This window comes from Cnephaeus nilssonii (assembly GCF_951640355.1).
Source record: "Cnephaeus nilssonii genome assembly, chromosome: 3".
NCBI classification, from domain to species: domain Eukaryota; kingdom Metazoa; phylum Chordata; class Mammalia; order Chiroptera; family Vespertilionidae; genus Cnephaeus; species Cnephaeus nilssonii.
The window spans coordinates 8,298,393-8,313,684 of NC_137074.1; the positions used below are offsets into that span (position 1 = coordinate 8,298,393).

The window sequence follows — 15,292 nt, forward strand, 5'->3', positions numbered from 1 at the left end:
TTTGAAAGTTTAAAATTCAGTAACAATTGGTACACCACAATGTTGTGCAACCATCACTACTATTTCCAAAATGTTTTCATCACCCCGATGGAAACCCCATACTTGTTAAGCAGCCCCCCTTTTCCCCCACCCCCCCCAGTTCCTGGAAACCAATAATCTGCTTTCTCTCTCTATGGATTTGCCTCTTCTAGGCATTTCATATGAATGGAATCATATAATAGGTTACCTTTTATGTCCGACTTATTTCATTTAGCATGTTTCAGGGTTCACCCATGTTGTAGCATGTATTAGAATTTCGTCTCTTCTTTGGCTGAATGTATTCTATTGCATGGTTGGACCACATTCTACTTATCCATTCTCCTGGTGATGGACATTTGGGTTGTTTCCCCCCTCCACACACGCACACGCACACACACACACACACACACACACACACAACCTTTTGGCTGTTGTGATAGTGCTGCTGTGAACATGCATATACATGTTTTTACATGCTTTCAATTCTTTGGGGTGTACACTTGGGAGTGGAATTGCTGGGCCATAGGGTAGCTCTATGCTAACTTACTGAGGAACTTGCAGGGGAGGACAGAGGCCTAGAGGTGGCCTACCAAGCAGCAGGCATGTCGCTGCACCCAGTGCCTCCTGGAGAAACTGAGGCTCAGCCCCACAAGGCAGTGACCCAGTCCCTGGCCAGGCTCCTCTCCCCTCTGTGGGTGACGCAGGCCACCCTCACGCTTGCAGGCAGCTCCAGGCCACCTGCAGGAGGGGGCTGTCAGGGAACCCCCCACGTGGCGGAAAGTCCAGAATTCTACAAGAGTCTCTTTGCTAATCTCCAACCAAGTGGCTGGGTGACGCCCGCATGGGGCCGGCTCGGCTGGAAGGCACAGGTGCACCTGCGAGGGGTTCATGGCTTTAAAAAAGTGAAGTGAGGACATTTTTTAATTCCCTGGAACCATTGTGTTGCGGCTAAGGGTCCCTCAGCCAATTGGGGTGGGGTGCAGGGTGACCTTGGAGGAGGAGGATGCTCAAACGAGAGGGGCGCTGAGCTGCTGGAGGCAATGCTCAAGGGTCACCCCGAAAGCCTCAGTTCCGGGCACTCCTGCGTGCTGGCCTGGCAGTGCCATTAGATGTGACATGAGTGGCTCTGCTTTCCTGAGAACAGGGGCCCACGTGAGTGAGGGGACTGGGGACTGCGTGCGCTGATCTAGAAGCTTCCTTTGCCAAGAAAAGAAAGGCCAACCGACTGCGGGCAGGTGCGGAGCGGGGCTGGCGGGGCGCGTCTGACGCGGTTACAGGGAAGTTTCCAGGCCTGCCCCCCCGCCCCCCCGAAGCTCCCGGGCCCTGATTGGCTTCGGGGCAGCACAGCCTTCGCTCTTTCCTCGGGGCGTCGGTCGGTATAACAGGGGCCCCGCGGCCCCAGCGCTCAGCCCCGCGGAGGGAGGTGCCCGCCCAGGTGTCCGGCGAGGCTGGGAGAGCGGGAGGCAGACACGGCCCAGACGCCCCACTAGCCCGGCGGCACCCCGTGGCCGCGGGACCCCAGACGGGGAGAGGGGGCCCCCAGGTCCGCGCGCCCGCCCGGACGACAGGATGGCCGGCGAGGCCCGCGGCGGCGGGGACGCGGCGCTGCGCCGCCTGCTGAGGCTGCACCGCACCGAGATCGCCGTGGCCGTGGACAGCGCCTTCCCGCTGCTGCACGCGCTGGCCGACCACGACGTGGTCCCCGAGGACAAGTTCCAGGTGAGCCCCAACTCCGGCCCCACACACCCCCAGACTTCCCAAGCCCCGCCCAGGGGCCTGTAAGTGCGGGGGGTTGGGGCAGGGGGGAAAGTCCCAGATGGATCCGCCCGGCCCCTCCCGCTTCTAAGCGCCACTCTCAAGGCCCCCAGCCATCCGCCCCCACGCCCCGCCCACGAGCCAGATGGACAGCCCCCAGGACCAGTTAGAGGTTGGCCCCTCCCCCCATGCCCTAGCCCTCCCCAAGCCCCAGCCACCAGCCTGGGGGACGGTCTCCAGGGCAAATTCCAGATGTGCCCCCAACGCAGATCCCCAATCCCCTCCCAACCCTCCCCAAGCCTATGTCCCAGCCAGGGGCAGGGTCCCCTAAGATGACTGCCAAGTAGCCCCCCTCACACCAGCATCCCATGCCATCCTCACGCCCGCCCCCAGCCAGGGAACGAGCTGGTGCCCAGGCCTCCCGCAGACTCCTCTGGGTTGGCCTCCGCCCTCTAGGCCCACAGTGGAGGCGGGAGGAGGGGGGACTGGGGGAGCACAGAAGGGCCCCCACTCCCCGCTCTCGCCTCAGGAGACACTGCGTCTGAAGGAGAAGGAGGGCTGCCCGCAGGCCTTCCACGCGCTCCTCTCCTGGCTCCTGACCCAAGACGCCGCGGTCATCCTGGACTTCTGGAGGGTCCTCTTCAAGGACTACAACCTGGAGAGATACGCCCGGCTGCAGCCCGTCCTGGACAGCTTCCCCAAAGGTGGGGCCTGGCTGGGGGCTGGGGTGCCTGGAGTCCTGTCGCTGAGCCCCAGTGGGACTGTAAGTGGGAAGAAGTTGGGGGGGGGGGTGTTAGGGAGACTCTGGACATCACCCAGAACAGCCCTGAGTTCCAGGAGGCAAAGGCCCAGGCCTCGCCCACCTTGCCCAGAGGTCAGTTCTGGGTTTGAGGCCTGGCCCCGCCTCTGCCCGTGCCCTGCAGATGTGGACCTCAGCCAGCCCCGGAAGGGGAGGAAGCCCCCCACCGGCCCCAAGGCCCCAGCGCCGCTGCCCAGACCCCCCACCAAGAGGAGGGCCCTGGAGGAGCCCCGGACCGCCCCGCCCGCAGCCCTGTCCCCGAGGCGCACCTCCAGCCCAGGTACGCAGTCCGCAGAGCAGTTCTGGCCATAGATCCCCTGAGAGGCCGGCACCCCAGTCCCCCCACACCTTGTCCCCAGCTGCTCTGGGAGCATCTGTCCCACCCGATCAGCAGAAGCCAGCCTGGGGGGCAGCAGGGTCCCTCTAGGTGCGGTGGGCACATTGGAGGTGGCCCAGTGCCCATGAAGTGGGCAGGCGGGTGGCACGTCCTTCTCACTGATGTGAACACCAGAGCCCTGTAAAGCCAGGGGACCCCTGGGAGCCGGAAGACCACCCCCGCTCACCGGAGTGCTCCACCCTGCCCGCCCACCGGCCCCTGAGTGGAGAGCAGGGCCGGCTGCGGCCGCTCCCCCCACAGGCTCCCAGGTGAAGGCCAAGCACCTGAAGAAGCAGGAGAGCAGCGCAGAGCCACAGGGCCTCCCGCTGGGCAATGGTGAGCAGGCCCAAGGCCCCCCTGCTCCTGGGCCAGGGTGTGGGGTCCAGCAGGTGGACTGGGGAGGGGGCTGTCCTCTAGGACCCGTCCTGGGACCTGGAACCATGGCATCTCACCCCAAAGCCGCACCCAGAAAAGAGGGCACGCCTCGGGCTACCCATCCTGTGCCCATCCTGCAAGGCAGCTCTCCTCTGCTTCCTCCAGAGAAGCCTCCTTGGTCCTTCGGCTGGATTCAGCTGGCCTTTTTCTGTCCCATCTGCCTCAAGACACAGGGCCTCGAGACCCTCTGTGGTCACCTGATGCCTTCCTCCCAGCACCACCCAGGGCCATGTTCTGGGGGAACCTGATCATTCCTGCCTGCCTGCCATGTCCAGTTGGCGCGCGCGCGCGCGCTGTGCGCGCACACACACACACACACACACACACAGTCTCTGCTCTGACACATGGGCTGTGTGTGTGTGTGGAGGGGCTGGGCCCCCTCCAAGGCCTGTCCTGAGCGGAAGGAGAGGAGGATTCTGCCGCCCGGGTGCCTCTTGCTCCCCACTGCCCGCATGGAGGCGGTGCTCAGGGGCCATCTTCCCAATGGGTGACCCCCGCCTGGTGCTCCCTTCCCCAGGAATTCAGACTATGTCCGCTTCGGTCCAGAGAGCCGTGGCTGTGTCGTCTGGGGATGTCCCAGGAGCCTGCGGGGCTGTGGAGGGGATCCTCATCCAGCAGGTGTTTGAGTCAGGTAGACGGTGCTGGCCCCTGAGATCCACGTCCCCCCTTAACTCTCCGGTGGCCCCAGAGCAGGCAGGACCGTGGACAAGGCAGCCAGCGTCCCCCGAGTGGTTCTGGCTTTGGAAGGGTGGGAGGCACGAGGGCTCCCCGAGGTGGTGGTAGTGGGGGGGGGGGGGAACTTCTGCGAGGCCAGCGGTCCAGGGCCACACCCTGGATCACCTCCCTCCACTCGGACGGGCCTCTTCAGGATCACGGGCTCACGTCCTTGAACGTCCTCAGCTTACAAGTCTGAGGTCTGTGGGAGGCCTGTGCTGCTCAGACCTCCGGGGAGGGGCTGCTCTCTTGCAGGACAGCCTGCAGCACCCCCTCTCTGCACCTCCTTACTCCGTCCACTGTGCCGGGCACCAGCTGAGGACACAGAGGACAGCCAGGCCCAGCTGGCCCCTCGGGGCTGCTGGAGGCCCTGGTCTCTCACCGGGGAGGACCCAGGACCCGGCAGTAGTTTCTCAGGGCTGTTATGCCGCATTACCGCTAACTGGGTGCCGTCAAGCAACAGAAATTCCAAACTCTCCGTGTCTGCAAAGCCACTCTCGAGGAGGCTCGAGGGCAGAAGCCGTCCTGCCTCTCCCAGATCCTCGTTCCCTGGTTCCCTGGTTCCCTGGTTCCCTGGCTTGGCGTCTAGTCACTCCAGCCTCCGCCTCCATTGTCATGGGGCCTCCTCCCTGTCTCTCTGCGTCCTCTCCTCTTCTCACAAGGACACCAGTCACTGGACACAGGATCCAGTGCAAGCCCATTTTAACTAATTACATCTGCGAAGACCCTACATTCAAATAAGGTCCCATACCCACATTCCCAGGACATGGATATGGGGGACACACAATACAGTTCCCAGCAGAGAACCCTCCCGACTGGGGCGGGTGGGGGAGAAGGAGCATCCGGCTGCAGAGTTCCTGGCCGGGGCCTGCATGCCGCTGAGCAGGGCCACCTGGGCAGGCAGCCGGGCCAGTCAGCATCTCCTCCCAGGTGGCACCCAGAAGTGCATCCAGGTTGGCGGTGTTTACACTCCCAGCAAGTTTGAAGACCCCGGCGGGGGGAAGAGCAAAGCCCGCAGTGGCAGCGGCCTGAAGACCCTGGTCCGAGCAAAGGGTCCCCAGGTTGCTGCCCCTGTAAGCGCTGCCCGACAGCCACTTGGTTCCCACCTCCAGTACACAGAGTGGCTGCGGGGGCTCCCCGCCCTGACTGTCTCCCCTGTTGGTGACCCTGTCTTCTCCCTGGCAGGCTGGAGAGGACCCGAGAGCAGGCCAGCAGGACAGGGTCCCGGCCCCCCTTCCCCTCCCCAGTGAGCCCCAGCTCCACCAGGTAACTCCCAGAAGTGGGGGGGGTGGGGGTGGGGGTGGTGCCCTCATCCCCATGACGCCAGGGCTTGCCAGTTTTCCAGGGCATTCACTCAGTGACTGCAGGACAGGCTTATGCCCCTGTTCACAGGGGGAACTCTTTTTTTCAATAGTATCTTTTTTCTGATAACACACAATGGTAAAAATTCAAATAAGCCAATGAAAGTGAGTCCTGCCGGGCTTTTAAAAATGTTTGGTCCAGATGCCAGCGGCCCCTCGCCTCAAAACTGGCCTGTGGATGGTGGTTGCCCCTACTGGGAGCCAGGAACCCTAGTGCCAAGCACATCTTTGGGCTCCCAGCAGCGTTTCTTACTGAGGCAGAAGGAGTCCCAGATCCCGACCCCCCCACACCAGGCCCTGTCTGGGCCCCAGGATCCAGCAGGACCCATGCCCGCTCTTGGCTGGCAGGTCTGGGAGGATTGTTACAATGAGTGTGCTCATTGCTGTGCATGGCTGCCAGCCTGGCAGTTCAGGGGGCTTCTGGAGGAGGTGGCATCCAGGAGGGCATCATGGGAACATGCAGGCAAGGGCACAAGCAGACTGGAGGCCTCAGGTAGAGGGGACATCAGGTGCCCGGGTGAACAGGAACACCTCTGGGCCTACCCCGCCTTGCCCTGTGAGGAAGGGGCAGCATGGGGGTGGGCGTGCAGCCTGGGACCACCTGGAGCACAGGTGCCTGGGAGAAACCCGCTTTCTAAAGGTTCTTCCCAAGAGAGATGGACGTGGCGGGTGTGCAGGGACTAGAGTCTCAGAGATGGAAGGGGTCGTGGGCAGGCCCGGGGAGCAGGCACTGGCCAGCAGCGGAGCGGGCCAGGGGACCGGGGTGCCCCTGGGGAACCTGCAGTGCAGCCGTTCTGGGGGAGGCTGGGCCCACCCCCTGTCCACCAGAGGATGTGTTCTCTTTCTGGTCAGAAGAACGAGGATGAGTGTGCCGTGTGCCGGGACGGCGGGGAGCTCATCTGCTGTGACGGCTGCCCCCGAGCCTTCCACCTGGCCTGCCTGTCCCCGCCGCTCCAGGAGATCCCCAGGTGAGCCCGGCATGCTGGTCACCTCCGCAGCACCCGTCCACCCCCCACCTGGCTTCACAGCCATCTCCACCCACTGCCCCTGAGTGGGAGGCCTCCCAGATGTCTCTCGGTTCCACGGGTGGGGAGTGAGGCCCACCTTCAGGGTGGCCTTGGCTCAGGTCACTGGGCAGTGGGGGCTGGGCCCTGGGCTGCTCCCACTCCACCTCCCTCACACTGTCCCCAGCCTGGCCAGCCTGGCCAGCAGGGCGCTGAGGGTGGTGAAGCAGAATGGATGCCGGAAGCAAAGAGTGGCCAGCCTGTCCCATCTCACTCCACACTCCCGGGCAAACCCCCACAAGCAGCTGACCCCTCCACCCCCAGGTGAAGTTGGGCCACAAAGCTGCACCCCAAGGGATGGTCTACCTCCTGGTGCACCCTCCCCAGCCTCCAGGAGAGCCTTGCCCTCTACCACCCCTGATCACAGGTCATGGTGGTCTGCGGGGAGGGCCTAGGAGGAGTTGTAGCCCCCGCTCTGCCCCTGCTCGCTGTGTGACCTTGACCGGGTCACATCTCTCTGAGCTTCAGCTGCCTCTGCACTAAAACAAGGGGGCTCGGCCCAGGTCACTGTCCAGCTGCCCCACCCCGGACACTGACTGTCCGTCATTCTTCCATTCTCTTCCTTCCTGCCCTTAACCACGTGGTGGGGCCAGGGTATAAACACCAGCCCCGGGAGGCCCCACCTGCAGGCCAAGCCCCTGACAACAGGCACAGGCGGCTGCAGGTGTGGGTGCTGGGCATCTTGGGGCTCATTCGAGAAGCACCACGGGGACACTGATCTTGTTGGTGAGGTCCATCCCACCAGAGGCAAATATTGGGCATCCTTGGCTCTCGTGATGACTGGCTGGGCGGGCCCTTCCGCTGTGGCTCTGCCCACTTCCTGCCTCGGTTTCCCCATCTGTGAAAGGGAAGGGTGGCTTGGAGGAGCCCCCAGGCCTCCCTGAGTTTGGGGGTTGGGAAGCTGCCAAGCCTCTGCCTTGCTCTGCACGCCTCCGGCCGGTGACAACACGACAGTGGTACTTGGAGGTGCTCCAGCTGCCTCCAGGGAGGAGCCCAGCCAGACCTGCCTGGGGCCAAGGAGCCGCCTGCGGAGACCCCGGTAAGCACAGGCCCTTGTCCTCCTGGAGGCCCTGCCCGCGGGCCACTCCTGGGGTCGGGCCTGCCCAGCCGCTGTACCACGTGCCCCCACCCTGGCCTGGCCACATCCATTCAACTTTCTATAGCAGGGCCTGAGGGGTGCCAGCTACTGGGCCGCTGCCCTTACAGTGGCCCCGTTTCTCAGTGCTTGAACTGGGGTGCCTCGGCTCTGTCATCCCAACACAAGGGATGTGCTTTGACCACTGATAATGTTCACCCCAAAAATGGTTTCGTGTCTGATGCAGCAAAGACATGAAGGATGTGACACAGGCCTGGATGTAGATGGAGTGTTTACCTCGACAGTCCCTGAGGCCTCTGGGCACCCCATCTTCAGATGGGGCAAGGGCGAAGGGTAGAGGGCCACAGAGCTGGGACGGCACCCCGGCCTTTCTGAGCCACGTGGCATTGCTTCCACACCAGCCCCAGTTCCCAGCAGTCACTGACGCCCTGGGTGGTGCTGGGCAGGTCCCCGCAGCCCCTCTGAGCCCCGAGCCCCTGGTTCCAGGTCATCCTGGGACTGCGGTCCTCAGGAGAGGAGGTGAAGGGACCGCTCAGGGAGCCCCCCGCTGGTATGGACACTGCTGTTGCCTACAAGCACCTGCTGAACCCACCGTCGGGGCCCCCCCTGCCCATCCTGGACCCCTCCGCCCTCCGCCCCCTACTCAGTGTGGGCCCTGAGGGGCAGCAGGTGAGGGGGCGAGGGCCCTGGGGTCTGGTGTTGCCTTGGGGGTGCTCAGGGCCGGCAGGAAAGTGACTCACAGGGGAAAGTGGAGGGGAAAGTGGGCAGGAGTCTAAGGGGGTTAGGAGTCAGGGCTGGGGAGGGGGGGAAAGGGACTCTGCCAGGAGCAGCCAGATTGACCCTGGGGAGGGCGGGTGGGAAGAAGCTGGAAGGAGGCATAGGAGGTGGGTGCTGTGGGAGAGCACCCAGAACAGGGGGTGGGGCTCTGGAGGGACTAGGGGAGAGGATTCCCGGAGGGATTCCTTCCAGGGCGAGGCATCCTTATTGTTCCTGAAACACCCAGCCCTAAAAGAGGCTGGACAATAAAAGGGGCTGGGATGGCATTTGGGGGAGTCCCCATGTACCCCAGTTCTTCATGCCTCTTTTGGAGAGTGCCATTTCGGAGACCCCTGCAGCCGGGAAGGGGGCCCAGGCCCACCAAGGAGGAGCGAGGTGGGGGCGCCCGGTTTCTCCGGGCTGCAGCCCAAAGGTGCAAGGCACCCTCCCTCGGGGGCTGGGACCCCAAACCACCCCTCCCCTGCGCGCGCCCCACCCGCGGTCCAGCCCCGGCGGGGTCCCTGGGATAGGGGGGTGCAGGATCGGTAGCGCGCCTTCCCGGCCGCCGTCACGGCGCCGTCCGCCCCGCAGGGCCCGGCGTCCGGCGCGCGGTGCGGAGTGTGCGGGGACGGCACGGACGCGCTGCGGTGCGCGCACTGCGCCGCCGCCTTCCACTGGCTCTGCCACTTCCCCGCCGGCGCCCGGCCAGGGTGAGTGCGATGGCCCGGGGGTGGGGCGCACCCAGCGGCTCCGCGAGGGTCCCTCCTACACCCCACAACCCCCGGCCGAGCCCGGGTAGCCCCGCAGCCTGTCCTCCGCTCTGCGCAGAGCCGTCCTGCGCTGCAGATCCTGCTCCGGAGACCCCGGCCCGGCCCCCGGGGAGGGGGCGCCCGCCCCGAGCCCCGCCCGCCCGGCTCCCGGGCCTGCCAAGGTGAGTGCCCCCGGTGGGGGGAGGGGGCCCCGCGGGGTTGAGAGGTGAAGGAAGCGCCTCTGGAGAAGAAGCTCTGGCGCCGATTTCGCGGGTTTTCATCACACCCCTCATCACGGGTTCCTTATTTCTATGCAATGGTTTGGTTTCAAGAGACTCCTTTTTGGTAACTTAAATCTATTTGAAAAGGAAGCCCGCCTAAGCGATGGTCCCAGGTTGGATCACGTCTGTGCCCGGAGCTCCCCTGGCCCCCGTGCCCTTCCCCAGCCCGGGAGTGCCCGGTGGGATGGGGTGAGGGGCGGGATGGGTGAAGGGCGAGCGGAAAGGAGACCCCACGGTGGGGTGAGCATGCACACGGGATGATGTAGGATGAACCACCCCCGCCTCCACAAAGGAAGTCCAAACTTGTTGAGCATTTTTAAAAAAATATATTTTTATTGATTGCAGAGAGGAAGGGAGAGGGAGAGAAACATCAATTATAAGAGAGAACCACTTATTGGCTGCCTCCTGTGTACTCCACACTGGGGGTGGAGCCCTAAACCCCCGCATGTGCCCTGACCGGAATCAAACCCTGACCTCCTGGTTTATAGGTCGATGTTCAACCACTGAGCCATACGGGCCTGGCTAGAGCATTTTTTTAAAAGCATTTTTAAATTTTTTAAAAGCACGCCCCACCCTGGGGATCGAGTCCACAACCCAGGCATGTGCCCCTGACCAGACTTGAACCTGGACTCTTCAGTCCACAGGCTGACGCTCTATCCACTATGCCAAACCAGCGAGGGCTGTAGAGACTTATAAAAATTTATCTGGCTCAAAATAGGATAAGCCTGGAAGCAAGCTCTCAACAGACGGAGAAAAATGCTCCCCAGAATAAAGCTTGCAGTTTCTTCTCTGCACTGAGGTTAAGGAGGGACCACAGGGAAGACTGGGTGGAGGTGGCAAAAGCAAGGCTGGGGTGGGATACAGGATAGTTAAGACTGTGTGCTGTCTAGAGGGGGTCACACTTTAGAAGGAGGAGTCTGACAGGGCATTTCAAAGGCTTGTTAACTAGATGCACAGAAACAATGGATGGGGTTGGTTTAAGGCCATGGTCGGCAAACTGAGGCTCTTGAGCCACATGCGGCTCTTTGGCCCCTTGAGTGTGGCTCTTCCACAAAATACCACGGCCTGGGCGAGTCTATTTTGAAGAAGTGGCGTTAGAAGAAGTTTAAGTTTAAAAAATTTGGCTCTCCAAAGAAATTTCAATTGTTGTACTGTTGATATTTGGCTCTGTTGACTAATGAGTTTGCCGACCACTGTTTTAAGGCAAAGAAATGCCTTTTACTAAAGGAGCTCTATGCCTCTGACCTGCCAGGTTAGGTAGGAGTTGATGATCAGATCGCCCTGTGAGGAACTTTCCATAGAACCCCATTTCCATGCACACCCCACTCTTCCAGCAGCCCTGGGTTGGGACCCTTCCCAGCCCCATCCTGCAGCCAGGAGTCCGTGGGGAGAGGTAACTCTCTCCATCCTCATTTGTCCAGGAGATGCAGCCAAGGCCCTAGCAGCTGAGCAGCAGTCGTCTGGGACTCCCTCAGAATCCGGGGTGTCCCGTTGTCCCCCAGTCAGGAGCCCCCAGAGGGTGGCGCCTCCTGCCCTAGCTGACCTTTGCAGAGGCCTCCCTGACCACATCCCTGGCCTGGAGGGATCTTTGGGGGCCCCAGGGGTCCTGCCCGCATCCAGGCCCATACAGCATCCCGGCCCGCCCAGGAAGGGACTCTTGGGACCACCTAGCAGGGCTCACAGCTGCCTGTCCCCACCCATCTGCACAGGGTGTGCCCAAGCCAGCTCACTGCCTCCAGGCAGCCTTGGGGGGTAGGTCTCCCAGGAGGGGACGCCTCCCTCCAGAATATGCTTCCTTTATTGAGACCTGGTTTCTTTCCTCTTAACAGCAAAGGCCGGTTTCTTTTCATTGTGATGTAAAATGTCATGCCGTTTTGGAGTCAAAAGTTGCAGCTCCCATTGCCCCAGACCATTTCCTGAAAGCTCCTGCACACCTTGGGGCTTGGGCCTGTTTATCAGACCCACCCAGGTGGAATGCTGGCTTTTCCTGTTCTGAGCTACAAGCTGGGCATTTTCACTTGGTTCCCCTTCAGTAGGGACTTCTCCCCTCCTGGCCAGAACCTCATTCCCTCACCTTTGCCAGGGGCATGGTTGGCTGGCTTTAGACCAGGCTCTTTCCTCTCTGGACTTCAGTTTTCCATCAGAGATGGGGTTCTCTAAGTCACCTCACATTCCCCAGAGGGCCACACGCAGCGTGTGGAGGCAGGAACATCTGGGGCCTTGGGGCAGGCAGCTCCCAGCTCACTCACGTCTACCCTGCCTGTGCCCACTGCCTCCAGAAGGAGCTGGGTGTTAGAATTCAGTTTTCAGCCCTCCCCCCAGCAACTGCCACCCACCCCCAGCCCCTGATGCCTCTGCAGGGACTGTTTCCATGGGGATGTTCCTAACTGGGGTGTGGAAATTGGGGTGACCTCCCTTTCCTGGGTTCCAGACAGGGGACAATTCTACTGGTCACGAGCCCGTTCTGCACAGGGATGACCTGGAGTCCCTCCTGAGCGAGGTAACACATCACCTGGCCTCCACCTTGTCCTTACTGCTCCCCCTAACCCCCACCCACAAGCCAGCCAGCACCCGAGCCACAGGAGGGGCAAGGAGTCCCGGCTCTGGGCCCTCCGAGCACCCCAGGTCAACATGCTCCAGCATGGCCCTGACCCCTCTATGCACGTGAGCACACAAACGCAACAAGGGGACCCTGAGCTGCTCCCCCTTCTAGCTGGCTTGCAGGTCCTGGTGCCCAGACGTGGGGGGTTGCAGAACCTGACTTGGAGGCCATGCCTTTCCCCAGGGTGGGTGGGGGCCCAGGAGCTCTGCTGTTTGTGGCTCTCTCCCTCCTCTTCCGGACCCAGGCCTCTCTGCTGAAGATGAGCAGCTAGGTTTGCAGGGAAGAAAATGTGGCTTTTAGGGGTCTTATCTTCTTTGGACAGGAGGTCAACACCTCCGGCCATTCCCCTATCCCAGGGGGCCAGATGTGGGCGGGGGGGGGGGGGGGGCATACCTTTCCTGGGAGGTTCTGGCCGGGCCCCAGTGCCCTGGTTCTGCTCTGTCCGGCAGCACTCCTTCGACGGCATCCTGCAGTGGGCCATCCAGAGCATGTCCCGCCCGCTGGCCGAGGTGCCCACCTTCCCCTCCTGATCCAGGAGGGCCCAAGCCTCGAAGCATGGGAGGGGAAGGGGCTGAGGGAGATCGGACCCTCCCAGCCCTGCATCGGTGGACCTGTGAGTGCCCACTTGCTTGTGCCCATGGCGACTCTGCTCTGAGAGGGACAGAGGGACAAGCCCCCTCAATCCTGGAGCTGTCCTGTCCAGGTTAGAGCCGAGAGGAACGGACAAGTTCCAAGGATTGTCAATGCCGCTTATAAACACAACCCGTCTTTGTAAACACAAAGCATCATGTGCACTACAATTAAAGTCACGTCTGTGTGGTTTTAACATGTTCTCCAGTGGATGGGGTGTGTTTATTTCGGGGGTCCGAACCCCTGTGTTTTCTGGTGCCCGAAGTGTAGGTGGAGCTGGCTGGCTGGAAACTCACGGAAACGGGAAGAGAAATGCCGGTGAGCAGAAATCCAAGGGAGAAGCGAGCAGCTCCACGCTGCCCTCTGCCGGCAGCGCCCCGGTGCTGCCTTTGGCCCGGGAGGAAAGTCCAGGTTCCACGTTGGGCCTGGCCCCGCCCACCTCTGTCTCCTGCTTGCCTCTGCTTCTGAGGGGCCAAGCTCATCCACCCCAGGGCCTTTGCAGGGCTGCTCCCTCTGCCCAGATTTCCTTCCCTTGATGCTTTGCAGTCTGTTTTCTCAGCATTGAGAGCTCAGCTCCAATGCCACCTCATGCATTCAGTTATTCACTCACTCATTCAGTCATTCATCCATTCATTCAAGAACCCTTCCCTGTAGATTTTCTATGCACCGAGCATTTTTCCAGCCGTGGGATATTCCAGTGGAGGGATGGACCACATACAAGAGGAAGGTGGCCTCACATGGGGTAACTGCTGTGGTACAGAGGCAGGACTGGGGTCTGCGGGTAGAAGCATGCCAGTGGAGGGGCCAGTGTGTCCGTGCAAATCGGAGGTCGTGTGATTAGGGCACACTTGACTGAACGAGGTAACACATCACCTGGCCTCCACCTTGTCCTTACTGCTCCCCCTCACCCCCACCCACAAGCCAGCCAGCACCCGAGCCACAGGAGGGGCAAGAAATGAGACACACCCCGCTGTAAATAAGTCATGTGAGAGCCCCACCCCAGCCCTTAGGCCAAGCAGTAAGTGAATGACAGGGAAGGTCAGTGGGGCAGGCAAATACAGCAGGCTCCAGGTTTCTGGGAGGAAGCCCTGGGGAGAGTGGGGTCAGGGCCGGAGTGCGGACTGAGCTCCAGGAGCCTCGGAGCAGGGGCCCTAAAGGACCAGGTGGCTTCGGAAGGCTCCCTGATGGAGCTTCCAGCCCCCTCTGCCCTTATTTTCCTCATGGCCACTGCCACGGTCTGGAGCCGGCTTCTGGATTGGTCGGCTTCTTCCTAGCTGTGTCTGTCTCCCAAAACTGCAGCGGGGGGCCCTGGGGCCCTGCCTGGTTCTTGGCCATGTCCCCAGGGCCTGGCACAGCTGTTGGGTCAGTGTTGGTGGAGGGGGATGGCAGGGCTGTCCTAGCTCCCTCACCGCAGGAACCCATGACAGAAGGCCCAGATGGGGGTCAGAGGCCTGGGAGGAAGGGAAGCGGCCACAGGCCTCCCTGTGAGTGGGCAGCAAAGCTAGGACTTGTGCTGACGTGGGACATGGCTTTTGTTCCCACCCAGGGAGGCCCAGGCAGGGAGTGACAGCAGGATTAGGGGTCCCAGTCAAGACTCACAGCCCTCGGCCTCTCTGGGTCTGGCTGGCTCACACAGCCCCTCTGGGGACCCTTCTTTGCCTGTACACGGCTCCTTAGGCAGCACCTGCAGGGTGGGGCGAGGGAGGGGCAGCCCTCCCCCCTAGAACAGCTCATGTTTAGGGTCTATTTAGCCCTGGAGGGGTCCTGACTCCCACCAGCGTGGGGTAAGTGCCCCATACCTCTTGGTTGAGCAGCTGTTCCAGTCTGGGTCAGGCAGGCAGCGATGGGACAGACAGCAATGGGACAGCAGTGACAGGAGCGGATGAAGGAGCCGTGAATGCACTAGGAGTGTCCCAGCTTGGAGGCTGGGTCCTGGACAAGGAGAGACACCGAGAAGGGAAGGACTGTAACCAGACAATCAATGGGTCCGCGCTGCCTGTCACTACTTGAGCCAATTAAGCAGAGACAGGGTTGAAGCATATATGAGTGTTTATTCCAATTCTGCCGGCAGCATGGGAGAGCAGCTGGTCATCCACAAAAACCTTCTCTGCAGCCCCCATAAGCCAGCCGGGTATATAGGGTAGGACAAGGATTACACGGGGAAGTAGGGATTGCAGGAATGGGAAAGTAAGGACTGCAGGCTTGGGTATGCAGGCAATGTGGGACTCCATTGTTTGGACAACAAGATTGTTAATCTTTCCATGATAAAAGGCAGCTCTTGAATGTGAATGGACCACATTCCAAAGTTGACTGGCAGGTCCAAGGTTGACTGGAAGGTCCAAGGTTGTCTGTCTCCCACATCAGAGGGTGGGGGTAGAGTGAGGGGTGTGGCATACAACTCCCAGCCAGGTCAGAATGTCCTTTCTTTAACCAACACAGGCAGGCAGTCATGGTTAACAGAGCATGATTAATATTTCCCATAACCATAGCTAGTCCCCAGTATCCTATTTTTGCCCCTAAAGGTCCAGACAGGAGGATTGGGAGGGAGCAGCCACAGCAGGCACAGGCTCACTCACCCAGAGCAGGGGAGGAGGGAGTGGAGTGGGGAGCCCTCCCCATCTCACAGGGCCCTGCCCACCTGAGATCCCAGCACTGC

General features: G+C 61.4%; 1 protein-coding gene across 3 annotated transcripts; it reads left to right on the forward strand.

Annotated features, from left to right (window-relative positions):
- Positions 1–1,464: 1,464 nt before the first annotated feature.
- Positions 1,465–12,789, forward strand: AIRE (autoimmune regulator). Of its 3 annotated transcripts, none has more exons than XM_079763089.1 (14): positions 1,465–1,737; positions 2,303–2,477; positions 2,697–2,852; positions 3,210–3,284; positions 3,901–4,014; positions 5,028–5,170; positions 5,283–5,363; positions 6,311–6,426; positions 7,477–7,561; positions 8,105–8,287; positions 8,966–9,084; positions 9,203–9,305; positions 11,836–11,904; positions 12,456–12,789. In XM_079763089.1, exons 1-14 carry the CDS (start codon positions 1,588–1,590, stop codon positions 12,534–12,536), a joined length of 1,650 nt encoding a protein of 549 aa, XP_079619215.1. In that variant the 5' UTR covers positions 1,465–1,587; the 3' UTR covers positions 12,537–12,789. The 3 variants fall into 3 exon arrangements, with proteins under 3 accessions (XP_079619215.1, XP_079619216.1, XP_079619217.1); XM_079763090.1 differs by having other exon boundaries at positions 6,314–6,426; XM_079763091.1 differs by having other exon boundaries at positions 5,028–5,158.
- The last annotated feature ends 2,503 nt before the right edge of the window (positions 12,790–15,292 follow it).